At 44.3% G+C, this 26,350-nt stretch overlaps 1 protein-coding gene across 1 annotated transcript in view; it reads right to left on the bottom strand.

Moving 5' to 3' along the window:
- Positions 1-26,350, bottom strand: part of LOC138266605 (eotaxin-like) — a 174,365-nt gene that overhangs the window by 97,441 nt on the left and 50,574 nt on the right. The window contains exon 2 of the mRNA XM_069215435.1: positions 11,032-11,152. Coding sequence (XP_069071536.1) covers positions 11,032-11,152 — 121 coding nt within the window. The remainder of the gene's footprint in view (positions 1-11,031; positions 11,153-26,350) is intronic.

Raw genomic sequence — 26,350 nt, 5'->3', positions numbered from 1 at the left:
CAAGGGTGGCAGGGGGTGTCCCTGGGGGCATGGGAGGGCACCTCTGGGCTCCTTCCAAGCCCACAGGTCCCTTAACGCCTGCCCTGACCAGGCGTTAAAAAATGACGCTAAAATGGCTGGACGTCATTTTTTTTGACCCGCCCACTCCCGGGCGTCATTTTTGCCTGGGAGTGTAAATACGGCGCACATGCCTCGGAGTCATTTTTTAGACGGGAACGCCTACCTTGCATATCATTAACGCAAGGTAGGTGTCCACGCTAAAAAATGACGCAAACCTTTAAGATCTTTGGTGCTAGGCGGGTCTAACACCAAAGTATAAATATGGAGTTAGTTTTGCATCGGATTTGCGTAAAAAAAAAACGACGCAATTCCGGCGCAAACAGAGTATAAATATGCCCCTCAGTCTCTGCAACCCAAAGAAAGGCCACATTAATGGGACGGGTACACACCCCTGTCCTTAAGGCCCATGTGGTGGGATCCCACGGGGACTGCTTGTAGTTAAATTTGAAAACCTATGTATTTTTTCACAGGATTCATGGATCCTCAACAACTTCTAGTGTGACCCCACAATGCAGTAAAACAATTTTCTTCCACAGAACCAGCAAGCTCGACCAGGGCAAGCTTCATGGACTTAACTTAGCCTACTGCGGAATGGTAGCGCAGTGAGCACAGGACCCATGTCTGGGCATACCCTTCCCACTCGGGGCGACAATTGCAAAAAGAACCATTGGTGGACGGAATGCTGAACATTGCAAACATTCACCCCAAGTCACTTTTGAAAGTTGTAATTTTCCCTTCTTAGCCATTTAGTGCCTTTAGCCTGTCTCTGGTCACATGACTGGGTGCAGCCGACACTTGAGATTTGTATGTTCCTCCTTCGTGTAGACAGCCACACGCAATACACAACTTAGGTTTGCCTGGATAGGGCATCACTGGCAGAATGGGAGAGAGGAGCTGGGCACAGCCCCACCCTATCCTACTTATACTTGAATAGGCTGTGTCCTGCCTCCTGCTTCATATCCCCTGTAGTTAGTCTGGAGCCAGGACATGGGAGGCAGGATGCCAGAGGACTTCAAAGGGAAACCTCTAGAAGCTTCTCCAGTACTTTAATGGCACAACTGTGTATAAATACTGAACCTCAGATGCCAAATCTTCAGAACACTTCTGGAACTGTGGATACTTTGCCACAAAGAGGGACTGCTATGCTGCTACAATGCCTGCCACTCTGTTGGACTGCTGCTCTAAAGGACCTGCTGTCCTGCTGTGCTGACCGGCTGCCCTCTTGCTTGGGAAAGAAGAACTAGACTTCCAACTTCATCTTCAACCCAGGACCACGGAGTGACTCAAAGGGCTAGCCTGCTGGCTTCCTGATCTAAGCATCAGGGACATAAAAGGCTCCCCCAAACAGACCCTGGACCTAGCTGAAGCAAGCTCCTGATCCTCAAGTAGTGCCTTTCAGTTCCTGGACCCTTGGTGTGGCTCACAGGTGCTAAAATCAAGCTTTTGGGCTCTTCTCAACCACAAACCAGCCCGTCTTCACCAAGACCACGCTGCTCAAACTGAAAATCAGCGCAACCTGCTGCCAGCCCGTCCCTTTGCACAGAAGCATCGACTGCGCATGGGAGATGCTGACGCAATGCACTAGCCCATCCACAACCCCCGGCCTGTTCTTCGCTCTGCACCAACCACATCCTGTTACACTTTCCTTGATCTTCGCGGCACTCTGCAACATGAAGGAGACACTTGGCACAAAACTTGAAAAGGTAAAACTTCAGCAGGACTAATATGGGACCGTATCTGACATGCACCCCATCAAGGTTGGCCTGAACTTTTGACTTTGACCTCGTCCAGTGTGACCAAATAGCCAGGCTTGGACCTTTTTGTTTTTAAGTGCTATTTTTCACTTTATTCTTTAAAAAGTCATAACTCCAGTTCCATTAATTGGATTTTTTCTGAATTTAGACATGATTTATTTAATTTCAGTTCAGTTTTATAACCATGTGTAGGATCCTTTTTGTGTGGTATTTTTACTGTATTACTTCACTGTATTACTGTATTTTCACAGTTTGAAGTGTTGTACGAACAATTTACACATTGCCTTTAAGTTAAGCCAGACTGCTCTGTGCAAAGCTACCAGAAGGTTGAGCACAGTTTAACTTTGGGTTTTGCTTATGCCTTACTCTGACAGGGATTTTGGTTTCTGCTTGACCAGGGGTCACGCTCCAGTGAGACAACAACCCAATTTCTCACAGCCTTTGACTGTTATTGGAACATACAAGGGTTCTGTGGGGAAAGAAATCATTTCAAAAGTTTTTTTCCTTTCACATGATAGAGGAACACTGTTAACTGTAAAATAATTATACACTTTGCAATGTACAATCATTACGTCGGTGCCCAAAAGTCGAAATACTTTCCACAAATGATGTCATTTCATTTTACGGATGCCGATCCACGGAATGTGCACATTAAGGAAAATCCATGTCCTTGCCAACACTGCTAGATCCAGGTTACATATGAACTCATTGGACAAGAGAGTAGCTAACTATCCACAGACTAACCATGCTGCTGGAATCCATGTGAACCTCAGAGAAGGAGCTGCAAAATGAGAAGTATTTTCCAAAAATGTGTGATTTGAATAGAAGTAATGAATTACAAGGTGTCTAGCTGCTGTCTGTGAGAGAGAACGAAATGCGAGGTTATAATTAAAGATATAATGAGAGATGACCAATGCAATGTGTCTCTCCCTTGTAAAAAACAGTTTCCCCTTCTTTTCCTTTCAAATCAATGATATGCAGTGCAAAACATGGGATTTGCAGTAAATGGTTTAAACTATTAAGGTAATACCGATGACTGTCAATGATTTTAAATGTGTTTTCTCCTGAAGAACGGAATAGGCACGGTGAACTTTTGATATGACTAGAAACTGGGACATAGAAACCTCATATCGAAACCTTGAAAACCAGTGTTTAGAAGAAAGGGACTTTTTATTATTGGGTAAGGATATTTAGTTTGTGTGAAGTTCTACCAATGTCTTTATATGCAACAAATAATTAAAACAAAACTTGTATCTCTAATTATATATATCACAGCCTAACTCTGGATATTCAAATGAGGGCAGCATTTCATAATAAAGATGAGGTGAATGTACAAACTGGACGAGGAAATATGTGTGGTTAAACTGTCCTTATCAAGATTTAAATTGGAATATTTTGGGGAATTCTTCCAATAGTTTCTACTAAGTGTAAGAGAATTTGCAAATCGATTACAACTTTTTGATTTTGTACAAGGGATTTATTTTCTTATATTACAGTCGGTTATATACGATGTATTCTTAAAAAAAGAAAGATTAAGGTAGGAAGAACGAATATACAAGAATTTAAATAATGATGTTTTAACTCATGAATATTTGGTTTAATGGCTTCTGAAATGGAGAACAGAGCCATGCTGTAATGTAGGTGTGTTAAACATGCTATCATAACTTCTGCAGACATTGTGAGACAACATGAAGGGAAATAACAAATCTTTACAGCCAAGAATTTAAGAAACCGTAGGGTATATTAGTGTATGCAGGAGGGATAGCCCTGCTCAACTAGAGACCTGAGACATTACAAAGACCAAACTGTTGAAGAAAAGTGTTTGCAGTGTGATTATTTGACAAGTAGATGCTAAAAGGTATTCACTAATGATGAACTGACTCATGCAGATCTTGTCAAATAGTTTTCAAAAGTGTGAGAACCTCTACTACAGCTGTATTAATCATGCTAGTCTAACTTATACGCACTGTGTCAGAAAATACTAAGGAAAATGCCTCTTTGAGGCATGCTACATAATAGTGCATGTAATCGAGGTAGCCTAACTAAAGTAAAGATTGAGAAATTGCAAACTACTTCTTTATCTATCTATCTATCTATCTATCTATCTATCTATCTATCTATCTATCTATCTATCTATCTATCAAATATCCTGAAAAAAACAAATGTGAAAATTACGTTATAGTTTAATGAAACTGGCAGTTATAAAAAACATTTTAAGCCCTTCGCTGCCAGGCCTTTTCCCCCTCCTGTGCCAGGCCTGTTTTTTGGCTATTTGGGCCAGTTCGCGCTTAGGCCCTCATAACTTTTTGTCCACATCAGCTAGCCAAGCCAAATTTGCATCCTTTTTTCCCAGCATCCTAGGGATTCTAGAGGTACCCAGACTTTGTGGGTTCCCAAGAAGGAGGCCAAGAAATTAGCCAAAATACAGTGGAAATTTCGTTTTTTTGCTAAAAAATGGGAAAAAGTGGCTGCAGAAGAAGGCTTGTGGTTTTTCCCTGAAAATGGCATCAACAATGGGTTTGCGTTGCTAAAATCACCAGCTTCCCAGCTTTCAGGAACAGGCAGACTTGAATCAGAAACCCCAATTTTTCAACACAAACTTGGCATTTTACTGGGACATACCCCATTTTTACGATTCTTTCAGCCTCCTTCCAGTCAGTGACAGAAATGGGCGTGAACCCAATGCTGGATCCCAGAAACCTAAACATTTCTGAAAAGTAGACAAAATTCTGAATTCAGCAAGGGGTAATTTGTGTAGATACTACAAGGGTTTCCTACAGAAAATAACAACTGAAAAAGAAAAATATTGAAATTGAGGTGAAAAAAACATCCATTTTTTTCTACGTTTTACTCTGTAACTTTTTCCTGCAATGTCAGATTTTTTAAAGCAATATACTGTTACATCTGCTGGACTCTTCTGGTTGCGGGGATATATAGGGCTTTTAGGTTCATCAAGAACCCTAGGTACTCAGAGCCAATAAATGAGCTGCACCCTGCAGTGGGTTTTCATTCTATATCGTGTATACAGCAATTCATTTGCTGAAATATAAAGAGTGAAAAATAGCTATCAAGAAAACCTTTGTATTTCCAAAATGGGCACAAGATAAGGTGTTAAGGAGCAGTGGTTATTTGCACATCTCCGAATTCCGGGATGACCATACTAGCATGTGAATTACAGGGCATTTCTCAAATAGACGTCTTTTTTACACACTCTCTGATATTTGGAAGGAAAAAATGTAGAGAAAGACAAGGGGCAATAACACTTGTTTTGCTATTCTATGTGCCCCAAGTCTCCCGATAAAAATGATACCTCACTTGTGTGGGTAGGCCTAGCGCCCGTGATAGGAAATCCCCCAAAACACAACGTGGACACATCACAATTTTTGACAGAAAACAGAGGTGTTTTTTGCAAAGTGCCTACCTGTGGATTTTGGCCTCTAGCTCAGCCAGCCCCAGGGGGGGCAGAAATGGCCTAAAATAAATTTTACCTCCCACCAATCACCCAACCCCCCCCCCCCCGGGAGCGACCCTTGCCTACTGGGTCGCTCCCCCTGCGTGACATTGGCACAAAATAAAAATCACCGGTGCTTAGTGGTTTCTGCCCCGAAGGGGGCAGAAATGGAATAAATACAATTTTCCCCTCCAGGTGAGGAACCCTTGTCCAAGGGGTCGCTCCCCATCTGTAAAACAAAAAAATCCCTGGTGCCTAGTGGTATCTGCCCCCCAGGGGGGCAGAAATGGCCTACAATAAATTTTCCCACCAGTGGAGCGACCCTTGCCTAAGGGGTCGCTCCCCTTGCGTGAAATTCACGTAAATAAAAAAAACTTCCTGGTGTCTAGTGGTTTATGTCCCCCTTGGGGCAGATTGGCCTCATAAAAATAGGCCAATCTGCCCCCAAGGGGGGCAGAAATGGCCTAAATATAATTTGCACCTTAGGGGAGCAACCCTTGCCTAAGGGGTCGCTCCCCACCTCGAAAAAAACAAAACAAGCACAAAAAAAAAGATCCCTGGTGCCTAGAGGTTTCTGCCCCCCCTGGGGGAAGATCGGCCTAATAATAGGCTGATCTGCTCCAGAAAAGGCCTTCCAAAAAAATGACCCCCCTGGGAGCGACCCTTGCCCAAGGGGTCGCTCCCTCATGCCAGTTTAAAAAAAAAAAAAAATCCCTGGTGTCTAGTGGGCGTTTCAAAAGCCGGATTGCTTTGCAATCTGGCTTTTGAAACGCTCAGAGAGACTTCAAAGGGAAGGAAATTCATTTCCTTCCCTTTGAAGCCTCTCTTGGCCTCCCCCATGTGATAAAAAGAGAAATGCTGAGCTTCCAGCGCGATGGGAGGAGGCCCTCTGTGATTGTCAGCGCGCTATGCACGCTGACGTCACAGGGGGTTGGGGGGGTTGGGGGGGTCGGGGGTGGAAGGGGAAGGGCTTCCCCTTCCATCCCTGCCTTGTCGGGGTGGGTGGGCAGCACATGGGGGGAGGACTAGCGCTCCCTCCAGTTCCCGGGTGCAGGACGAGGTGATCTCGTCCAAGGTACCCGGGAACCGGTGCCTTGGACGAGATCACCTCGTCCAAGGCACTGTAGGGGTTAAACTAAAAAAACACTGAAATTCACTAATTATAGTTTACAGCGCTAATTAGCACTTTGTGCCCCCACCAATCCCACTGTTGTCATTGATGATATCTTTTGAGAGGTTATTAGTGATTACAACAATGATGTCATTGAATATGTCATGAGTGATGCAGTCTGGGAGTTCATAAGCAGAGCATGGAGGGGGCACAAGTTTCAGTTTGTTCAGTAAAATATAGCTGGTGAATTTCAGTATTATTGAGTTTAAAATGTTATATTTTAGTTGACATTTCACCTAACTATAATGTGACTTTAACCTCTGGACTTTTCAGTGAATTTCAGATTTTTTCTAAATGTGAAGTAAGATAGTATTACCATACCTAACTACATGGTCACTTTAACCATTGTATTTTTCATTGACTTTCTGTATGTTCTTTAATGTTAAGTACGATCTTATTTCCATAACCAAACCCATAGTGTGATGAAAGCCATGCTGCACACAGCCGCTGGTCGTGAACGGTGTTGGACGCATGGTCTGAAGCTAGGCCCTGCAAACATCACGAGCCTGAAATGGCTAGCCAATGCCCCACAGACCCCCATTCCACAAGGGGTAGGGTGTCACGCTATCCCAACTCTGATCCTTTATGTCCATTTTCAAATCCTTTTCAGGACAGGGGATCAAGTCCCTGCATCCTGTAATGGCCACCACATCAACCGATCAGAAGGCTTGAACATTTTAATTTCAGTCCAACGGTGCAAAATACTACTAAACAGATTTACACTAAACAAAAAGCACACTTTCTGGAAAACGATCTAGCTTTTTGCCAAATTTGGTGTAATTCAGCTGTTTTGACTGTTGCTCTGTATAACATTCCATATGGAGATTGCGTGGGGAAATTGAATTTTGGGTTCCCCCTTTTTCTTGGACCCCGCTTGGTGGATCGCCCCAAACCTTCCAGGAAGGAGATGAGGTGGATGAACATTTGTTGGGGAAAGTTTGGTATGGCCTGAGGCTAGGCCCTGCAAACATCCCCACCAGAAATGGAAAGCCAATACTCCACAGACCCCCACCCTATAAGGGCTAGGGTGTCACGGTATCCCTACTCTGACCCCTTATGTCCTTTTTTAAATCCTTTTCAGGACAGGGGACCAAGTCCCTGCATCCTGTAATGGCCACCACATCAACCGATGAGAAGGCTTGAACATTTTAATTTCAGCCCAATAATGCAGATATCTGTACATTCTGAACCTTAATTTCCCATAAACTACTGAACGGATTTACAGCAAATCAGAAAAAGCACGCTTTGTGGGGAAAAATATAGCCTTTTGCCAAATTTGGTGGAATTCAGTTGTTTTGACTGGTGCTCTAACATTCCGTATGGAAACTGCATGAGGAATTAGAATTTTGCATGTTAGATCACCCCAAAACTTTCCAGGTAAGAGGTGAGGTGAATGAACTTTTGTTTGGGAAAGTTTTGTCAAGATTTGTTAAACTGTGCCAAAGTTATTAGCTAACCCTTTACAGAGACACACACACACACATACACACACACAGATACATATACATACACGCACACACACACACACACACACACACATATGTAAACTTGTGACCTTATGCAAACTATTATTTGGTGTGGTTGTGTAATAGACACATGATACCAGCGAATTCCAGCAGGAGGCAGGCCAAGGGGGCAAGTAAGAATTTTTAGGACAGTAACCTTGTCACCAAAGCAGTTTCAAGTCCAGTTCCAGACCCTATGGGCGAACCATTATAGACTTCAATAGAGTGGTCCTGATGCAAGGGATACAGAATGCAGAATGCTGAAAATGCTGCAGAATGCTGTGCAATTGCGAGGGAGGGGGTGCTTCCTGGGACTACTACTCAATCCACTGTCTTTGTGGGCTACTGGCCACACGGACTGATGTCCTTCAAAGTACTATTGGATCCTGCAAATGTCCAATTGTCACTGAACTACTGATCACAACAAAACCAGAGTTTAATTTTTGTGAAGGCTGATGTTCTTCTAGCGTGACCAAACTGCACTCCGACAACATGTTCAGCAGACTGTGCAACTTTTGAGCATCCAGACTTCGTTGTTGAAGGTCAGTGGTCGGCAAGCAATTTTGACTACTTACTTGCCAGACTTCTTCAGCTTTTGTGGCCCTGGAGTTGTTAGAGGAAGTCAGCCTACTCACTATTAGAGTTCACTTCTTCTGTCTGGGGCTCGAGAGCAACTTTTCCATGAGCCAGGCAAGACAGCCCTAGTCCTCTCTTTGCTAGACTAAAGTACAGAAGGTGCAGTCTAGCAGTTAATGCAGCCTCTCTTGCCTGGTTCAGGGGATAGTGGTGCAGTCCTTCTTCAGTCCTTTCTTTTGTCCTGTTGTGATCTGAGGTCTGAGTACTAGGGGTGCCATATTTATGTTGAGAAAGTGCCCTCATGAGGATGTGGCAGCTATTAGCCAATGGGCTACTATGCCCCTTCCCGCCTGATGATGACTTCCTGAAAAGTGTGCCAATTAGCTATCCTAGGATGCAACATTCTGCCCACTCCCAAGATGGCACATCTTTCTCTTGGTGTGTGGAGCATGGTAGACCACCATAGGCTACCTGAGGGCTAAACACCCACAGAAAAAATTATTTGCCATCTGTTTACCCCTCTCTGTCCCCAACACCAACCTATCTACCTGAACAAGAGAGCAGTCCCTCTTTTTTGTGTCCACCATTTGCCAATCAAAGACGGCTTCCACTTTCAAGCTTGCCTTTTGGGCTCACACCCTGTGTATCTTCCTGCCAGAGAGAGGTGACACTTCTTTCAATGGCAAGCCTCTGTTATTTCCTTTCCTTGGAACCATTCACACTTCTCTCCTGGAGGGTACATGGGGGGTCTTAAGGCCAGCATCTGTGAATGGCCATTGGAAAACCTGGGCAACAGAGTGGCAACTTTCTAAAAATTGGTTTTAGTTAAATTAGTTACATTAAATTCGATTTGAGTATCAAGTGAGGGTTGATGTAATGATTATTTTGATACCTAGAAGTACCAGTTTTAGTAGTCCCATTCTGGGATTAGCGCTGATGAGTTGTCAGCTTGTGACTCTGTACTTGCAAATGGGGCTACCCATTTTTCCGCAATTTTGGGTTTTTACTTTTACAACACGAGAAAATATATATCCTACTTTTTGAACTATAGCACCACAGCCCTAGGGCTTGATTGGCCTGCTGAAGCAGTGACATATATATTAAAAAGGGAAGCCTGGACTTTGTCATTACTTTAAATGTCAAAGTTGAATTAGCAGTTTAAAACTGTTCTACCAGCCTGCAGTGGCAAGCAGGGAGAGATGTTTAATTTGTCACACTCATGGTGGCACTATAAGTGCTACAGCTTTGGAGGGATACTTTAACTCACAGGCCCTGGGTACTTTACCTGTTACCATTTATTAGGGACTTATAAGTAAGTCAACTAATGCCAATTGAGCATAAGCCAACCCAACACATACTTATAAGGGTCAGAACAGTGGCACACAGTGAGGTCTGGTTAGCAGGCCTCAGTATAATCTGAGTCAAAAAAACAGCAGCATCAGCCAAACCTTTGGGGGTGATCATGCAACAAAGTAATTTCCTTACAGCTGAAATGTTGGCCATGTCAATACTTTTTACATATCATATTCAATTGCACACTTTATTGAAGACTAATTCAGACATCACATTTTCCTAAATTGGGTTTCCTGTTCATCATTTCAATGTATAAACCACAGAGCTCACAGCAGGCCACTTTACCAAACTTGAAATACATTTAAATACAAGAACCAGCAGACATCATGACCAGAGTGCTAGGGTAAATTAAAGGGCACCTTTTATGTTTTTCTGGAAAAGTAAAAAATGGATCTGCTGTAGTTTTCGTTTTCCTAGGTTGGAGTTCAAAAGACAAGGCCCACTGTAATGGCTGGATATAAATGTTGAATGGACATGGCAAAGCAATATGGCAGATATCAAGGAAAAAAGCTCTTTCATCTTTCCTTGTGGCACCTTCTGGTGTAACCATTCTTTCACGGATAGTGTTGATTTCGTTAAGCAGCAAAGAAACACAACATTAGTTTAGGGGCCATTTTATCCAAGGTATAGTAATGTATGGTAATCATGGGCTTAAGAGTACATGTTCTAATTTGAGCAAATATTTCACAGTCTTCCTGGTGCGACCATCATAAAGATTTTCCAACATCGTGACCCACACAACACTGGAACAAAGGACAAAAAACATTAGTACTGAATGTTGATCCATGAAACTCTAAAACAGGCCAATGGTTGCCTTTCTATTTTTGGAATATAGTAATTGGGGGAAGCGTCTTACTTCCTGTCATACTTATTACCATAGAAGAGCTCTTACCTTACTTAAATGTCTGTTTGCTTGGACCAGCCTTACTTTCCGCTAGAGTTGATCATTCAATCAAAAACACCTCTAAAGTAGTTTGTAAAAGACTAGGGCGATTCTTCATTGACTAAACTATTATGTCATGATGGAAGCCCTCAGATGTGTTTTGTACTGGTTGGAGCTAAGAACAATTGAAGCACTTTATGAAAATGAACTATTAAAAAAACGCATAGTTTTCTTTTCATTGCAAATATAATAAATGTTATAATTTGCTGAATACTCACATAACAGCCTTTACACAGGGATGAAGGGCAGCCTGTTGTTTCACACGCATAATAGGGTACGGGAAACGATTTCCGGAGACAGATTTGCAGCAGTGAGTTTCTACTTTGCTCGGCCGAAAATCTAGAAGAGGAGAGACAGGGCTTTGAATCCTTCTCCTAGCTGTGCCTCTTATGTACTCAGCGAGAAATTAGTTCACAGACTTTTGAACTTCAGAATGTGAGCACAACACACATTTGAACATACAGGGCCTGATTTATACTTTTTTAGCGCTGCATTTGCGTCATTTTTTGACGCAAAAGCGGCGCAAACTTACAAAATTCAATTATATTATGTAAGCTTGCGTCGCTTTTGCGTAAAAAAAATGACGCAAATGCGGCGTTAAAAAGTATAAATCAGGCCCACAGTACTTTGTTATTCATATAGGAATGGGAAGTATTTCCCTTCTGTTTTCATTAACATCTTTAGGTCATGGATATAGACAGGCTAAGACCTATTGTGACCAATACATTACCTACACTTAGAGCTGTCTTTGGGTCAACCACTTGGTTATGCCGGGAAGAATGTGTTCTATCTCACTTGTCTACCACTGCCTGCCAATGATTTAATTACCTTTCTTCATATTCTTTTGTTTTCAAGGTCAAGACGCATGACCGTCTCCCAGGGTAGATAGGTAAATTAACAAGCATTGGCAAAGCCAATAGGTCTTGTATATGCAAGAGCTATTAGCTTTTCCAATGTGTCTTAGCCTTGTTATTTATCAGCGTCGCTGCTGTTCAGCATGGCTAAAAGTTAGTGACATAAAGTAGAGTGGCTTGAAGTGTCTTAAAGTTGAATGACTAAGAGTGGAGTAGAGTGCTGTAGAGTGGAGTGGCAGAGAGTGTTGTGTATATGAGTGTTATAGGGTGGAGTTGCATAGCATGGCTTACACTGGAGTGGCACTGAGTAGAGTGGACTGTTGTAGAATTAATTGCATAGAGTGTTGCAGAGTATAACAGTGTTGAGTGCAGTGGCATTGAGTGCAGTGGCATTGAATTCAATGGCGTACGATGGAGCATCGTAGAATGCTGTGGCCTAGATTAGAGGGGAGCATAGTAGAGTGCAGTAGTGCAGAGCACAGTGGTATAGAGTGCAGTGGTGTAAAGTGGAGTGGCGCAGAGTGTAGTGGCGCAGAAGAGAGTGGCATAGAGTGCCGTGTTGTAGACTGCAGTAGCATAGAGTGCAATGGAGTAGAGTGGAGTGGTGTACAGTGGTGCAGAGTAGAGTAGCATAGAGTTAAGTGATGCACAGGGAAGTGGTGTAGAGTGTTGAGTAGAGTTGAGTGGCAATGGGTGCAGTGGCTTAGAGTGGAGCAGAGTACAGTAGCATAGAGTGTGCAGATTAGAGTATGATGCCATATACCACAATGGCATAGAGTGCAGTGGTGTAGAGTGGAGAAGGTCAGAGAAAAGTGGCATAAAGTTCAGTGATGGAGAGTACAATCTTGCAGAGTAGAGTGTCATATTGCAGTGGTGTAGAGTAGTGTAGAGTGACGCAGAGGACAGTGGTGTAGAATACAGTGATGCAGAGTAGAGTGCAGTGGCATAGAGTACAGTTGTGTAGAGTGCATAGAGTGCAGTGGTTAAGAGTAGAGTGGCATCCAGTATAGTGGCACTGAGTGGAGGGACGCAGAGTGGAGTAGAGTGCAGTGGCGTAGAGAAGATTGTTTCAGAGTAGAGTGAAGTTGCGTAGAGTGAAGAAGTGCAGGGTAGAGTGCAGTTGCGCAGAGTGGCATAGAGTGTAATGGCCAGTGGCACAATAAGGGCTCCAGCAGCCCCTGCAGTGTGAGAGGCCCTCCTAGCTACAAGAGGCCATCTTAGCACAGTACCATGACCTGAGAGCTCCTGAGTGAGTCCAGAGGGGGGGCCCTCCATGTACTTTGCAGAGGGGGCCCCCTCAAGTTTCATTACACCAGTGGTAATGGTGTAGTTTAAAGTGGTGTAGAGTGCAGTGGCATAGAATGCTGTGGTGCAGAGTAGATTAGAGTGGCATACAGTGGATTGGTATAGAGTGCAGGGGCATAGAGTTACAAAGTAAATTGCATTGGGGTAGAGAGCATTGGCATAGAGTACAATGTTCCAGAGTGACGTAGAGTACAGTAGCGAAGAGTGAAGATGTGTAGAGTAGATTGGTGTGGCCTAGACTGGAGTGGTGTAGAGTGCAGTGGCAAAGAGTGCAATGGTGCAGAGTAGACTAGTAAAGAGTGTATTGGCATAGAGCTTCACTAATAAAACTATAGAGTACACAGAAGAAAATGTGTGGCAATTGCATCACTTAGTTTAATGATTTGTTTTGATCATATTAAAGTGTTTGTTGCCAACACACTTCAGAAAAAAAAGAAAACATGTTTTAATTGAACAGATTTGCCAAAGTAGGAAATAAATTGTAGATGAAATTATTCACCAGATCAGAAGTCTTACAGATCAAAGAGTGAATGTTGACAAACCATCATATACATTTTTATGTGACCTAAGTAAACACTCATTCACTTGTATCAAAGGTACAAACCGACATTCTGCCATATTAAAAAACAGATACAAAGATGTCCTGAAAAAATACAAGAGAAAGAGAGTTCCTTCTTTTCACTTATCAATGCACAGCGCAGCACATCGGGGTGTATAGCAAGGGGCCACACAAACTCCTTTTGCCATGCCTTCATAACTAAAAAATTACAGTGCTTTCTAAACTTTGTACATAAAGGCACAGCAGGTGTTAATGTACAATATGCTTTTTCCAAAAAGTGCCACAGTATTTTATAAAATGTATGCATCTAATGCAACAAGTTATAATACACATTACAGATTAGTCAAATAACACTGCTGTACTAAATCATCTTAATCATACTCATGAACCCATTTACACTACAAAAATGATAATTTAAATGAAGAATTCATTGAGACCTTTATAACTAAAGTGCTGTAATGCTGTAAAGGATTTATACAGCAAAGCACCACAAATTATATTGCACATTATGAAAATTCTCAAAAGGTGCTTTTGTGCTTTATGGAGTTTATACATTGGAACGCAACAATCTTTATTATCCATTATACATTTTCCAAAGTGCTGCCATGCTGAAACATCTTCATCATGCTATATCGTCCCTTTGTGCTACCAAAACCATAATTTTTCTTGACCATGTAATCTACAGGAAAACCCTCTGAGACCATCTTATTAACATCTTAAAGAATGCTGGGACATCATTTCAAACGGTGCTCAGACACCAACATATTTCCATGTAACCAGCCTTCTATACCCTTAACAGAACAGTCCAGAAAGTCTACCCAATCTTGGGTGGACTCTTTCCTGTTCTCCCTAATTTGATTCTGTACTGTTCAGTGGTGAGACCAAATCCATCCAGAAGTGCTGATTTTAAGACTGTGTAGTTGTCAGCATTCTCAGCATTCTCTTCTCTGACAGTCAGGAGACTGTCCCTGCCCTTGTCAGAGAAGGAGAGCTACAAGATAGCAGCCCACTGTCTCTGAGGGGCCCTCTGTAACTTACAGGCCAGAGCAGTGAACCATTTGTAAATGTCATCCCCTACCTTGTAAGGGGGAACAACCTTGTTTAGATTCCTGAAATAAAAAAAGTCCTCCCTGACTCTAGGTTCCCTGAAACTAAAGCTGCTGCCACCATGGGATGCTAACCCCAAATCCTGTCTCTTTCTCTCCACTGCCAAGGCCTCTTTATCTAGAGCAAGCTGCTGCTACTGCAGCCTTAGCTTGGACTCCTCCAGTCTCAGCTGTCTGAGTTCCCTATCTAGGGAATCTTCTCATGACGTTGAACAGTGTGTCCCCTCAGAGACTGTGGTGACATGAGAGTGAGCAGAGGATGATCTGTCCCTATTCTTGGGTACACTCTCAACTAACCCTCTGGGCACAAAGGGGGGCCTATTGGTATGGCTTCCCTTCCCACTACCTGAAGTGCTCTCAGCAAGGTTAGGGGGTTTAGCAGGGACTCTGTGATCCTCTGAGGGACCCTGCTGACCCTCTTCAGTGTCCAGACCCTGTCTTTGTAACACTGGGGGGCTAGAGTCTGCATCGTCCTCCCCCTCCTCCTGGCTACCAGTATGGACCTGGTCATCCTGGAAGAGCAGACCCAGAAGCAGGCTCGTGTTAGGGTTTGTACCTGTCTCTAGGTTCCTTTCAGAGCATAACTCCCTCAGCTCCTGGAAGGTAAGACCCACATATGGTGAGTCCATGGCCTGGGATGTGTTCCCCACTAAAGACATGATGTGTTGTTAGAGTAGTGTAGGTGTTCCTAACCACCCTAACTCCTAGTCTCTCCAAAGACGTTTGGAGCAAGGGCTATGCCTAGACCCCTAGCTTACCCACAATTAAGAGACTAACTCCCTGACATTAAGTATAGTGTGTAACCCTAGTCAGTAGGTTGTCTTTCCTGTGGAAAGTACAGAGTGACAGAGTGGTAAGGCAATTGCAATCCCACAGCTGCAACACCAATGTAGGAAGCTGGCCTGGCGTGTGATGGGTACCTGAGGTACTTACACCTTATACCAGGTCCAGGAATCCCCTATGTAGTGTAGGCAGTGTCTAGATCCAGGCTCTCTAGAGGTAGCTGTGGATGAGCAGCTAAGGCTTACCTAGGAGACAAGCAGAGCTCATGCACTACCTCTGTATTCACACAGCACTTATAAACATGAAAGAAAGCACTCAGTGTTACAAAAATAAAGGTACTTTATTTTAGTGACACAATTACCAAACTGTACTAGAGAGACATCCCTCCAATAGGATGTAAGTAACACACTAGGGGCCAGATGTAGGAAAGTCCCAAATTGCGACTTGCAATTTGCGAGTCCCTGCGACTCGCAAATTGCAAGTCGCAATTTGGGATGCAGAAAGGTGTCTCAGACACCTTCTGCAAGTCGCTATGGGGTCGCAAAGACCCACCTCATTAATGTTAATGAGGTGGGTCGCAATTTGCGACCCCATAGCGACTCAGGGCACTCACGGGGATGGAGGCCTGCTGGGAACAGCAGACCTCCATGTCCGTGACTGCTTTTAAATAAAGCAGTTTTTTTTTTTCAAAGTGCAACCCGTTTTCCTTAAAGGAAAACGTGCTGCACTTTGAAAAATAAACCGAAACCTTTTGTTTCGGTATTTTTCAGGGCAGGTAGTGGTCCATTGGACCACTGACTGCTCTGAAAAATTATTTTTAGGTCCAGTCACAAAGGGGAAGGGGTTCCATGGGGACCCCTTCCCGTTTGCGACTGGGTTACCATCCACTTCAAGTGGATGGTAACTGCGAGTCCATTTGCGACCGCTTTCGCGGTCGCAAATGGAATTGCATACCATTGCGACTCGCAAATGGGAAGGGAACACCCCTTCCTACTTGCGACTCGGAAATGCATTTTGCGAGTCGGTGGCGACTCGCAAAATGCATTTCTACATAGCAAAGACACATTTGCGACTCGCAAACGGCGATTTTCGCCGTTTGCGAGCCGCAAAGTCTTTGCTACATCTGGCCCTAGATATGTATACTAGTAATCAGAAATAGGCATAAAAAGCAGTAGTTTATCCCAAACCACCCAAAAGGACTAAAAGGAAGAAAATGCAACACCCAGACAAGACTGTAAGATGCCAGTAGTGGATTCCTGAAGAGGAAGACCTGTGGAAGAAGGGGACCAAGACCAGAAGTTGCAGGAGTGTCTGCTGGTGGCAGGAGCCACTACCCACCTGTCTGTGGTTGCAGTAGTTGGTCAATGGTAGGACAAAGATGGGCAGAGATGTAGCCCTGGAGCTGGAGAAGAGTTCCTGGAAGATTCAGTCAACGTGCCACGCCGGATGGAAGATTTGCCAACAGTCCTTGCCAAAGGCAGAAGTCGCAGTGAAGCAAAAGTGAAACAGCCGGGGACCAGCAAGGTACAGGAGGACTCATCTCAATGGGGGAGCCCTGGGGCGACCCTCAGCAAGGCAGAGAGACCACAGAAGAAAAGGCAGCCCCCACTGGAGACCCACTGGAAGAGGGACCAGGAGTCATAGGGGAGCCCACGCAGCACAACTGGAGAAGGGTCCCACACTGCAGGAGAAGCACACAGAGAGCTGTGCATTGCAGGAAGGAGTGCTGGAGGCCTGGGGCTACACTGAGTCTGAAGATCCCTTGGAGAAGCTGCCAATAAGCCTTGGTAGCTGCAAGACACGTAGTGCAAGAGGGTACTGTCCTGCGTGGGAAGGCAAGGGCTTACCTCCACCATAGTCGGAAAGCTGGCAGAGAGAGCGAAGAGGACGACTCCAGATCATGACCTGTGATGCAAGATCCACATGGATCAGGATGAGAGAAGATCCACGCAGCCGGTCGTGGTTGCTGTTGGTGCCTGAGGATGCAGGGGAGTGACTTCTTCACTCCAAGGGAGATTCCTTCTTCCTTCTCGTGCAGACTGAAGACTTGTCGCCCTCAGAGGATGCACAGCCGGGGAAATGTTGCAGAAGCAGGACGGACCCGTGGAAACAATGCTGCAAGCAGAGTCTTCATCATGGATGCAGATTGTTGGTTCCTGGAGGGTCCAGTCGCAGTTCCAGTGTCCAGATGTCAAAGTAGAGGTTGCAGAGGAGTCCTGCTGGAATCTTGCACACCAAATCTGGAGACCCACCCTAGAGGAAGACCCTAAATACCCATGAAAGGGGGATTTGGTCACCTGGTCAGGTGACCACTGTGAGAAAGTAGCCTCTTTCTAGCATGGTTACCCCCACTTTTGGCCTGTTTCTGAGTGTGGGTCTGTGTGTATTTACTGTCTCACAGGGATCCTGCTAGCCAGGACCCCAGAGCTTATAGTTAAAACCCTATTTCTCAGTGTGTTTTGCCTGTCTCACTGGGGTCCTGCTAGCCAGGACCCCAGTGCTCGTAGTTTGTGACCTAATGTGTGTGTTGTTAGTAGTACTTAACTGTGTCACTGATGTTCTGCTAACCAGAACTCCAGTGCTTATGCTCTCTCTACTTACCAAATTTGTCACTACACTTTAGTGACTCCAGATTCCAATTCTGATTGGCACACTGGACCCACCTTATAAGTCCCTAGTATATGATACCTAGGTACCCAGGGCATTAGGGTTCCAGGAGATCCTTATGGGCTGCAGCAATTCTTTTGCCACCCATAAGGAGCTCAGACAACCCCTTCTTCAGGACTGCCACTGCAGCCTGCGTGAGATAGAGCACATACTATTTGACAGCCATTTTTACTGCACTTAAGTAACTTAAAAGTCACCTATATGTCTAACCTTCATTTACTGAAGGCTAAGTGCAAAGTTACTAAGTGTAAGGGCAACCTTGCACTAGCAAAGGTGCCCCCACACTGTCCAGGGCCAAGTCCCCGGACTTCATGAGTGCGGTGATATCATTACAAGCGTCAATACCTATACGTAGCTTCACAGTGGTAACTTTGTATATGGCCATCTAAGGTATATAAGATCATGGAATTGTCCCTCCATTCCAAATCTGGTATTGGGGGGGCAATCCCATGCATCCTGGAGGCTCCAGCATGGACCCCTAGTACTGCCAAACCAGCTTTCTGAGGCTTGCACTGCAGCTACAGCTGCTGCCATCTCACAGACTGAGTTCTGCCCTTCTGGGGTCTGGGCAGCCCAGTCCCAGTAAGGCAGAACAAAGCATTTCCTTTGACAGTAGGGTGTTACTCCCTCTCCCTTTGGAAATAGGTGTTACAGGCTTGGGAGGGGTAGCCTCTCCCAGCCTCTGGGAATGCTTTGAAGGGCACAGATGGTGCCCTCCTTGCATAAACCAGTCTACACCGGTTCAGGAACCCCTTCTCCCCTGCCCTGGCGGGAAGCTGGACAAAGGAAAATGGAGTGACCACTCCCCTGTCCATCACCACCCTAGGGGTGGTGCCCAGAGCCCCTCCATTGTGTCCCAGACTTCAGTCATCTTGCTTTGCAAGGTGTGGGGGCACTCTGGAGGCCTCTGAGTAGCCAGTGCCAGCAGGTGACATCAGAGACCCCTCCTGATAGGTCCTTAGCTGATAAGGTAGCCAATTCCCCTCTCATGGCTATTTAGGGTATCTCCTGTGGGTTCTCTTCAGATTCTGCTTGCAAGTTTCCTTCAGGAATCCTCTACAACAACTTCAGACTCTTCTGAACTCGGATCAACCGCAGCCTGCTCCAAGAAACGATGTAACTGCAACAAAGTGTCAACCTCAGCTCCATGTCAGCAACTGCAACGGTTTCTTCTGGGTTGGCACGGGCTCCTGTCCTTCCTGGAACTTCTTTTTGGCTTCTGACTTGGCCCCCTTCCTTTGCAGGTCTTCAGGTCCAATAATACAGCAGTTATTCTTTGCAGACTTGGTTGGCTGATGCAAAATCCCAAAAACGATGTGTAGTGTGTCCTAAGGAAACTTGCAGGACTTTACTCCTGCTTTTCTGTCTTATATTAGAGTTGGGATCCTTAATTTCCCCAATGTGCAAGGTTTTTGCTTAAGACATGCCTGACCAGGCCAAAAGTTTATCCACCAACTCTCTTCATACTGCTTCTGCTGAAAAGTTTTAGACCTATTGATCTCTTCAAGAACATAAAAATATCTCAACGTCTGCTTAGCTTGGTCAAGTTTTGCTTTTAATTCTGTTCTAAAAATCTGCCTTCCCCCTGATTAAAGCATTTTTAGCATAATCAATAACGCCTTGTAGTTTATTGACCTATGCTTTCTGAATTCCTCTCTGAGCGGTCTTATAAACAATCACTTGGGCTCTAAATGCGGCTTTCAATGATTCCCATATAGAAAACAAGGAGGCAGTACCTTGATTAATCTTGAAAAACTCCTGGATAAAATTATGTATGGTATCCACCCATTCCTGATTCACCGAGAGTGTTCTGTCAAGCTGCCATCGTGACCCTGAGATGTGGCACCTTCAACCTCTATTGTAACACCTACCCACTTCACAGATTTTGAAAGTCAAAAAAAGTGTTGTGAAGCTGTGTTGTACTGACTCGAAAAAATTGTGCCTGTCCATAGTGATCTAGATGCCATGGAAACTCATTGAACGTAAACTTTTAACCAGATCCATCTACCCTACTTATCCCTAATAACTTCCCTCATTACACAATCCAATGATCTAGAAAGCAGATATGCCACACCTCGTACTGCCAACCCACCTAAGGCAAAAAAGGCAAATGAATATGTCCTAGGGATAAAAATATTTGGTTAATTCTCTTTAAGATGGGTCTCCTCTAAGTATATTAATTCAGAACTAAGCAGTTCATTACTGCCCTATATTTTGCCTATTTAAGAAGCCATTGACATTACAAAGAGAGAACCCCAATCTTACGCATCTCCTTTACCCTGACTTCATCTTACTGATCTTACTGCCTCCCTACATAATAGTGGCTGAAGCTGGACCCTTTTTTTCTTCCAATTTTCTAATAATGCTCTCCAAAAACCATTATAACTACATATGGTTTCTTAATGGCGGATCTGCTCATTTTGATTTTGCATCCTCACCGTCCAACCCCAGTGCATCCTCACCAAAACTCCAACTACCCTATGTGCCTTACGCAGCTTGGAGAGGGGAATAGCCCACACTACCCCCAACCATCCCTTACTAGTTTTGTGCCCTGGAATACCACCTTTGCATGCTCATGAGGGACAGACTATCCCCCACACCTCACTCTAGACCTGAAACGTAATTGTGTTTATCACCGTGCCCTTTTTTTTGTTTTGTTTTTAAAAGAGAGAAACTGAAGATAGTCAACTTCAATAATACAGCACACAGAGACCTTTTTCCATATAGCATAGAACACCACGACATAGTACCCTCCTAATCTTCAACCAGTCTGTACCTTCTTCAAGAGATTATGGCATCTTTAAGGGATGCACAAAGATAGAATTAAACTTTAAATAATACGTTTTGTTTAGATTACTGAGTTATAGGGGCTTTGGCCCCCACTGCCTTGAATTGACCTATCAATCCAATCAGTTCTCATCTTCTATGAGCTGATGCCACAGACATATAGGAGAACACATGCACCTGCTCTTTCTCTGCCAAACAAAACTATTTCTTTTGAACTGCTTTTGTATGGATCTGTTCCTTTGTTTTGAAGTCTGCAAAGTTTACAATTATGGTGCAAGGATACTTAAAATTTAACTGCTTTCGAGAGGGAATCCGAAGTGCCCGCATAATTTTTAAGCCCTCCAGACTAGGCCTAGCCCAAGAAGAGGTCTGATCACCGCCCTTCTCCCTTCGCAGTTAGCTTTGTTTGCGCGTACTTCCAATAGTTGGTCCTCTAGCGATTGCTTGTTTATTTGTCTTGTAGGGCTCTTCTCCTGATTTATTTATTCCTCTAGTGTATTTTCCGATACCAGCTCCGTTGTGGGCTCTATTATGGGGCTTGAATCTCACTGTATCCTACTTTCTGGACTCTATCTCCAACTGCTGCAAGTAGCTCAGAGGCAATCCTCGAGTTCCTAGTGTTTTTTAAGAACAATGGATAGTCTCTCCTGCAGATGCTTCAGGCATGCTCTTAATTCGAGATTTTAGTGCCTGTGTCTGAGGCTGGGAGCCTCCTCCTGCCCTTTCCATGCTCTCTGCGCCCATATCAGCAGCTGCAGGTAATACAGGAAGATTGGGCAATAAGGAGAGTTAGTTGCTGCCTGCCCCCGGTCCTTCATCTCTTCCCTCCGATTGCCTTTTGCAGCCAGTACTGCATTCACCGGAAGCTCAGCATCAAATGCCACCTGGGCCTGATAGAGTAGGGTACACACATAACAATCTTTCGCATCCATTGTCTCAACATATTCTGTTAGCAAGCGATAGAAAACATTATACGAAAGCTCTTTCTTATCGTGCAAGAGTCTCTCATCCAATGCTAGCCTCTTCAATGCGGTTAGTTCAGTGACAGTAACAGGAGCAAAAGTAGAAGCATCAATTCTCTCATTCTCACCCTTTCCATGCATTGCAAGCACTATTGCCATTATTATTAATACACATGCAATTATCAAGCCTATACACACATATTTTCAATATTTCTTTCTATTGTTTTGCGTCATGATCTGTATAGAATCAGAGAGCTAGAAGCACCTATAAATGAAACTATTTAGCAATTCAGTTACGAAGCTGAACGAGCGCAATGTTCACACAGTTTTCTTCAGGAGGCCAGTCACTTATCGGTTAGCAGCATTTGTCTCAATTCGGCAATAACTCAGTCTTTATCGGTTTAGCAAAGTCTCAGCTGGTTGTTTGTTTCACTTTAGATTGTAGCAAGCAGTATCATTTATCACCCTTTCAATCAACACTGTCCATAAAACTTTTCTTTTCTATTGGTATCTCTTCCTCTTCTTCGTTCTCGATGCTTAGAGATACAAACTCGTCAGTCCAATCGTCATTGACTGCATATGCCCATTCAGGACCGGAATACCTTCTGTTCGGTATCCTTTTCCTTTTCAATTTTGCTTCTCTTTTCGATTCTGCCTCGCTGGTACTTTCCTCTTTTGTCAAGTCTTTTTCTTCACTTGAGGTTGGTACCACGACAGACACTTCTTTTCTTTTCTCTTTTACTTTTGGCCTTTCTCCGTCGTTCAAACCTTCTCCAGTCCTTTGTTTTACTGGTGATATACTTAGTCTCCTCTTTGCACCGTGTCCATTTGATGGACCTGCGACCTTTTGTGAGGAATCTTGAACCTTTTCGTTCTGTTCTGCCTTGTCCCCTCCTTCTGAGGGATCAATCACGTTCTCTTTTTCTTTTTCTGTATCGTCTGCTTCTGGGAAAGCCCTCCTCTGATCAGGCTCTCCTGCTTTTTCACCTTCTTCGAGCCCTTCGTCACCGTTACTTTCGTCAGGCTCTGTATCACTTTCAGCTGCTTCAGGTTCTTTGTCACCTTCAGCTGCTTCAGGCTTTTTGCTACCCTCAGCTGCTTCAGGTTCTTTGTCACCTTCAGCTTCTTCGTCGCTGTCTGAACTTTCTCCTTGGTCTTCCCCAAGTGAGTCGGACTCTTCGCCCTCCAATAATATCTCTCTCTCTCCTGCTCCTGCCTGTTCGCTTTCAGTTCGGTTTTGTTCTGTCTCAGCACTCAGCACTGTTTTATCAGGCACTGGTAGTTTTAGCGCTTCAACTTCCTCATCTGTGGGACACAACACTTTCTTTGTGTGACTGGCGTGAATCCAGTTGGGAACCCCCGCACACTTCACAGCGGTAGTTGTCGTCAGGATCACTTGGAAAGGGCCTTTCCAACGGGGTTCCAGACACGACTTTCTCACGTGCTTCTTTACCACGACCCAGTCACCTGCTTTCAGTGCGTGTCCTGGACCTTGGATCGGTGGCAAGGTGGTTGCTTCCACCTGGTGAGAGAAAGAGCGAACCACGTCAGCTAGACCCTTGCAGTAGTCTAACACCATATCATCTGTAATATTCAAAAGCGCGTTTGCGGGAACTGCAGGAAGTCTCATAGCCCTGCCCATGAGAATTTCGTGCGGAGACAATCCAGTCTTTCTATCAGGGGTATTTCTCATTGACATTAGCACTAAGGGCAATGCGTCAGGCCATTTCAAATTTGTCGATGCACATATTTTCGCCATTCTTGATTTCAGTGTACCATTCATCTGCTCCACCAGTCCTGATGCTTCAGGGCCATAGCTACAATGCAGTTTTTGCTCAATGTTCAGCGCTTCGCAGAGTAACTTTATCACCTCGTTATTGAAGTGACTTCCCCTATCTGATTCTAAAGAGATTGGGAATCCGAAACGTGGTATTAATTCTCTCAACAATAGCTTTGCAACTGTAAGGCTGTCACTTCTACGTGTGGGGTATGCCTCGATCCAGTGACTAAAAATGCACACAATCACCAACACATACTTTAGACCTCCATGCACAGGCATCTCAATGAAGTCCATCTGCATACGACTAAAAGGCCCGCTTGCCCTACCAATGTGGCTCGCGTTCACAACTGTTCCCTTTCCTGGGTTCATCTGCTGGCAAGTGACACATCGATGGCAAACTGCTTCTGCAGCTTGACGAAATCTGGGGTTAAACCAATCAGTTTTGAACAATCTTATCATGGCATCTCTCCCTAGGTGAGCTTGCCCATGATAGAACCGCGCAAGCTGTGATAAGAGACTATTTGGCAAAACAAATTTTCCCTCATTTGAAACCCATAACTCGTCTGGTCTCTTTATGCATTGTGATTTAATCCAGGAATCTCTTTCATCCTCCCTGACATTATTTTGTAATGCTTTTAATTCATCTATCGTATCTACGACCTTCAAGGCAAATGCTTCAGCTGGTTCTAGTTCTGGCTCACTTATTGAATTCCATTCATCTCTGAGTAATATACAGTTCAAGGCACAAAATCTTGCGACTTGATCCGCATATGCATTTCCCAGAGAAACATAGTCCTGTCCTTTCGTGTGAGCACTGCACTTTACCACTGCAACTTCAGCTGGCACTTGAATGGCGTGTAACAATTCCCTTATCCTTTCCCCATTCTTCACTGGGGATCCTGAAGAAGTCAGGAAACCTCTCTGTGACCATAGTTGTCCAAAGTCATGCACAATCCCAAACCCATATTGACTATCAGTGTAAATGGTGACTTTCATCAATGCAGACAGTTGACATGCTCTGGTAAGGGCTACAAGTTCTGCTACTTGTGCAGAATAGACTCCTTGGAGCCATCCCGCTTCCAAGACACCTGTTACAGTACATACAGCGTATCCTGCTTTCAAAATCCCCATCCCGTCTCTTAGACATGAACCATCAACAAAAAGAATTTGGTCATTTTCATCAAGCTTAGTATCCTTAATGTCCGGTCGGGGTTTTGTGCAAACCTGAAGGCAGTCATGCTCGACGTCTTCAGCGTTCTCAATTTCAGCATTTTCTCCAGGAAGCAAGGTTGCTGGATTCAACGTAGTGCACCTTTTCAGCTGCACATTCGGTGAGCCCAGAATAATCGTTTCATACCTTGTGAGTCTTGCTCCAGTCATGTGTTGCGTTCGGGAGTGGGTCAAAAGTATCTCAACTGAGTGAGGGACCATGACTGTTACTGGGTGTCCCATCACTATTCCTTCACTCTGAGTGAGGCTGATACCAACTGCTGCTACGGCACGCAAACACCCTGGGAGTGCTGCTGCGACCGGATCCAAAGTAGCTGAAAAATACGCTACTGGTCTGTTTACGCCACCATGGGCTTGAGTCAAGACAGACAAAGAACATGCATCACGTTCATGGCAAAACAATGTGAAAGGCTTTGTGTAATCAGGCATACCTAAAGCTGGAGCCCTGCACATGCATTCTTTCAGTTCAACAAAAGCATCCATCTCATCTCCTTTCAGCTCAATTTGATCCAAGGCATCCTTCTGGGTCAGCTTCAGTAAAGGCTTTGCTAGAGTCGAGAAGTTGGGAATCCACTGGCGACAGTAGCCCACCATTCCCAAAAACTTCCTCACCTCCTTTCTCGTCTTGGGCGGACTCATTTGAAGTACACTTGTTATTCTTTCCTTCATTATTCTCCGTGACCCCTTCTCTATCTGGTGACCCAAGTATTTCACTTTCTCCTGACAGAACTGCAATTTGGCAGGAGACACCTTGTGTCCATTCCTTCCCAAATGGTTCAACAGAGCAATGGTATCGGCTGTGCAGCCACTTTCTGTCTTTGATGCAACCAGTAAGTCGTCAATGTATTGTACTAGGGTTGACTCGAATGGCAATTCTAACTCTTCCAAGTCTTTCTTTAGAATCTGATTGAAGATTGACGGCGACTCAGAAAACCCTTGAGGAATTCGACACCAACTGTACACTCTGTCTAGGAATTTGAAACAAAAGAGGAATTGGCTGTCCTCATGAAGAGGCACAGAAAAGAATGCTTGTGACAAATCGATGACTGAGAACCATTCGGCATCGCAAGGGACCTGAAACATTATCACAGCTGGATTCGGTACTACTGGGCAACACTTTACTATGATGTCATTTATTTTCCTCAAGTCCTGCACAAGTCGGACCTTTCCACTTGGCTTTATTAGTCCCATTATTGGTGAATTACATGGACTGCTTAACACTTCTTTCAGTACTCCCTGCTTTACAAATTCATCAATAAGTTGGGCAACTTTCATGAGGGTATCTTGTGCCATGTGGTATTGTGGGGTCTGGGGAAAGATTGCATTGGGCTTTACAGTCACTTTCACTGGTTCCACTCCTTTCATCAATCCCACCTCTTTCCCTGTCATGTCCCACACTTCCTTCCCGACTGTTTCCCGTAATTCAGCTGGAATATCTTCTTCAGTTATCATCGGGAAAAGACAAATCAGAGGATACTCTTCATCTACCGTTTCCATCTCATCC

This window comes from Pleurodeles waltl, chromosome 11 (genome assembly GCF_031143425.1).
Source record: "Pleurodeles waltl isolate 20211129_DDA chromosome 11, aPleWal1.hap1.20221129, whole genome shotgun sequence".
Taxonomy (NCBI): Eukaryota; Metazoa; Chordata; class Amphibia; order Caudata; family Salamandridae; genus Pleurodeles; species Pleurodeles waltl.
This window is presented reverse-complemented; position numbering and strand designations above follow the sequence as displayed.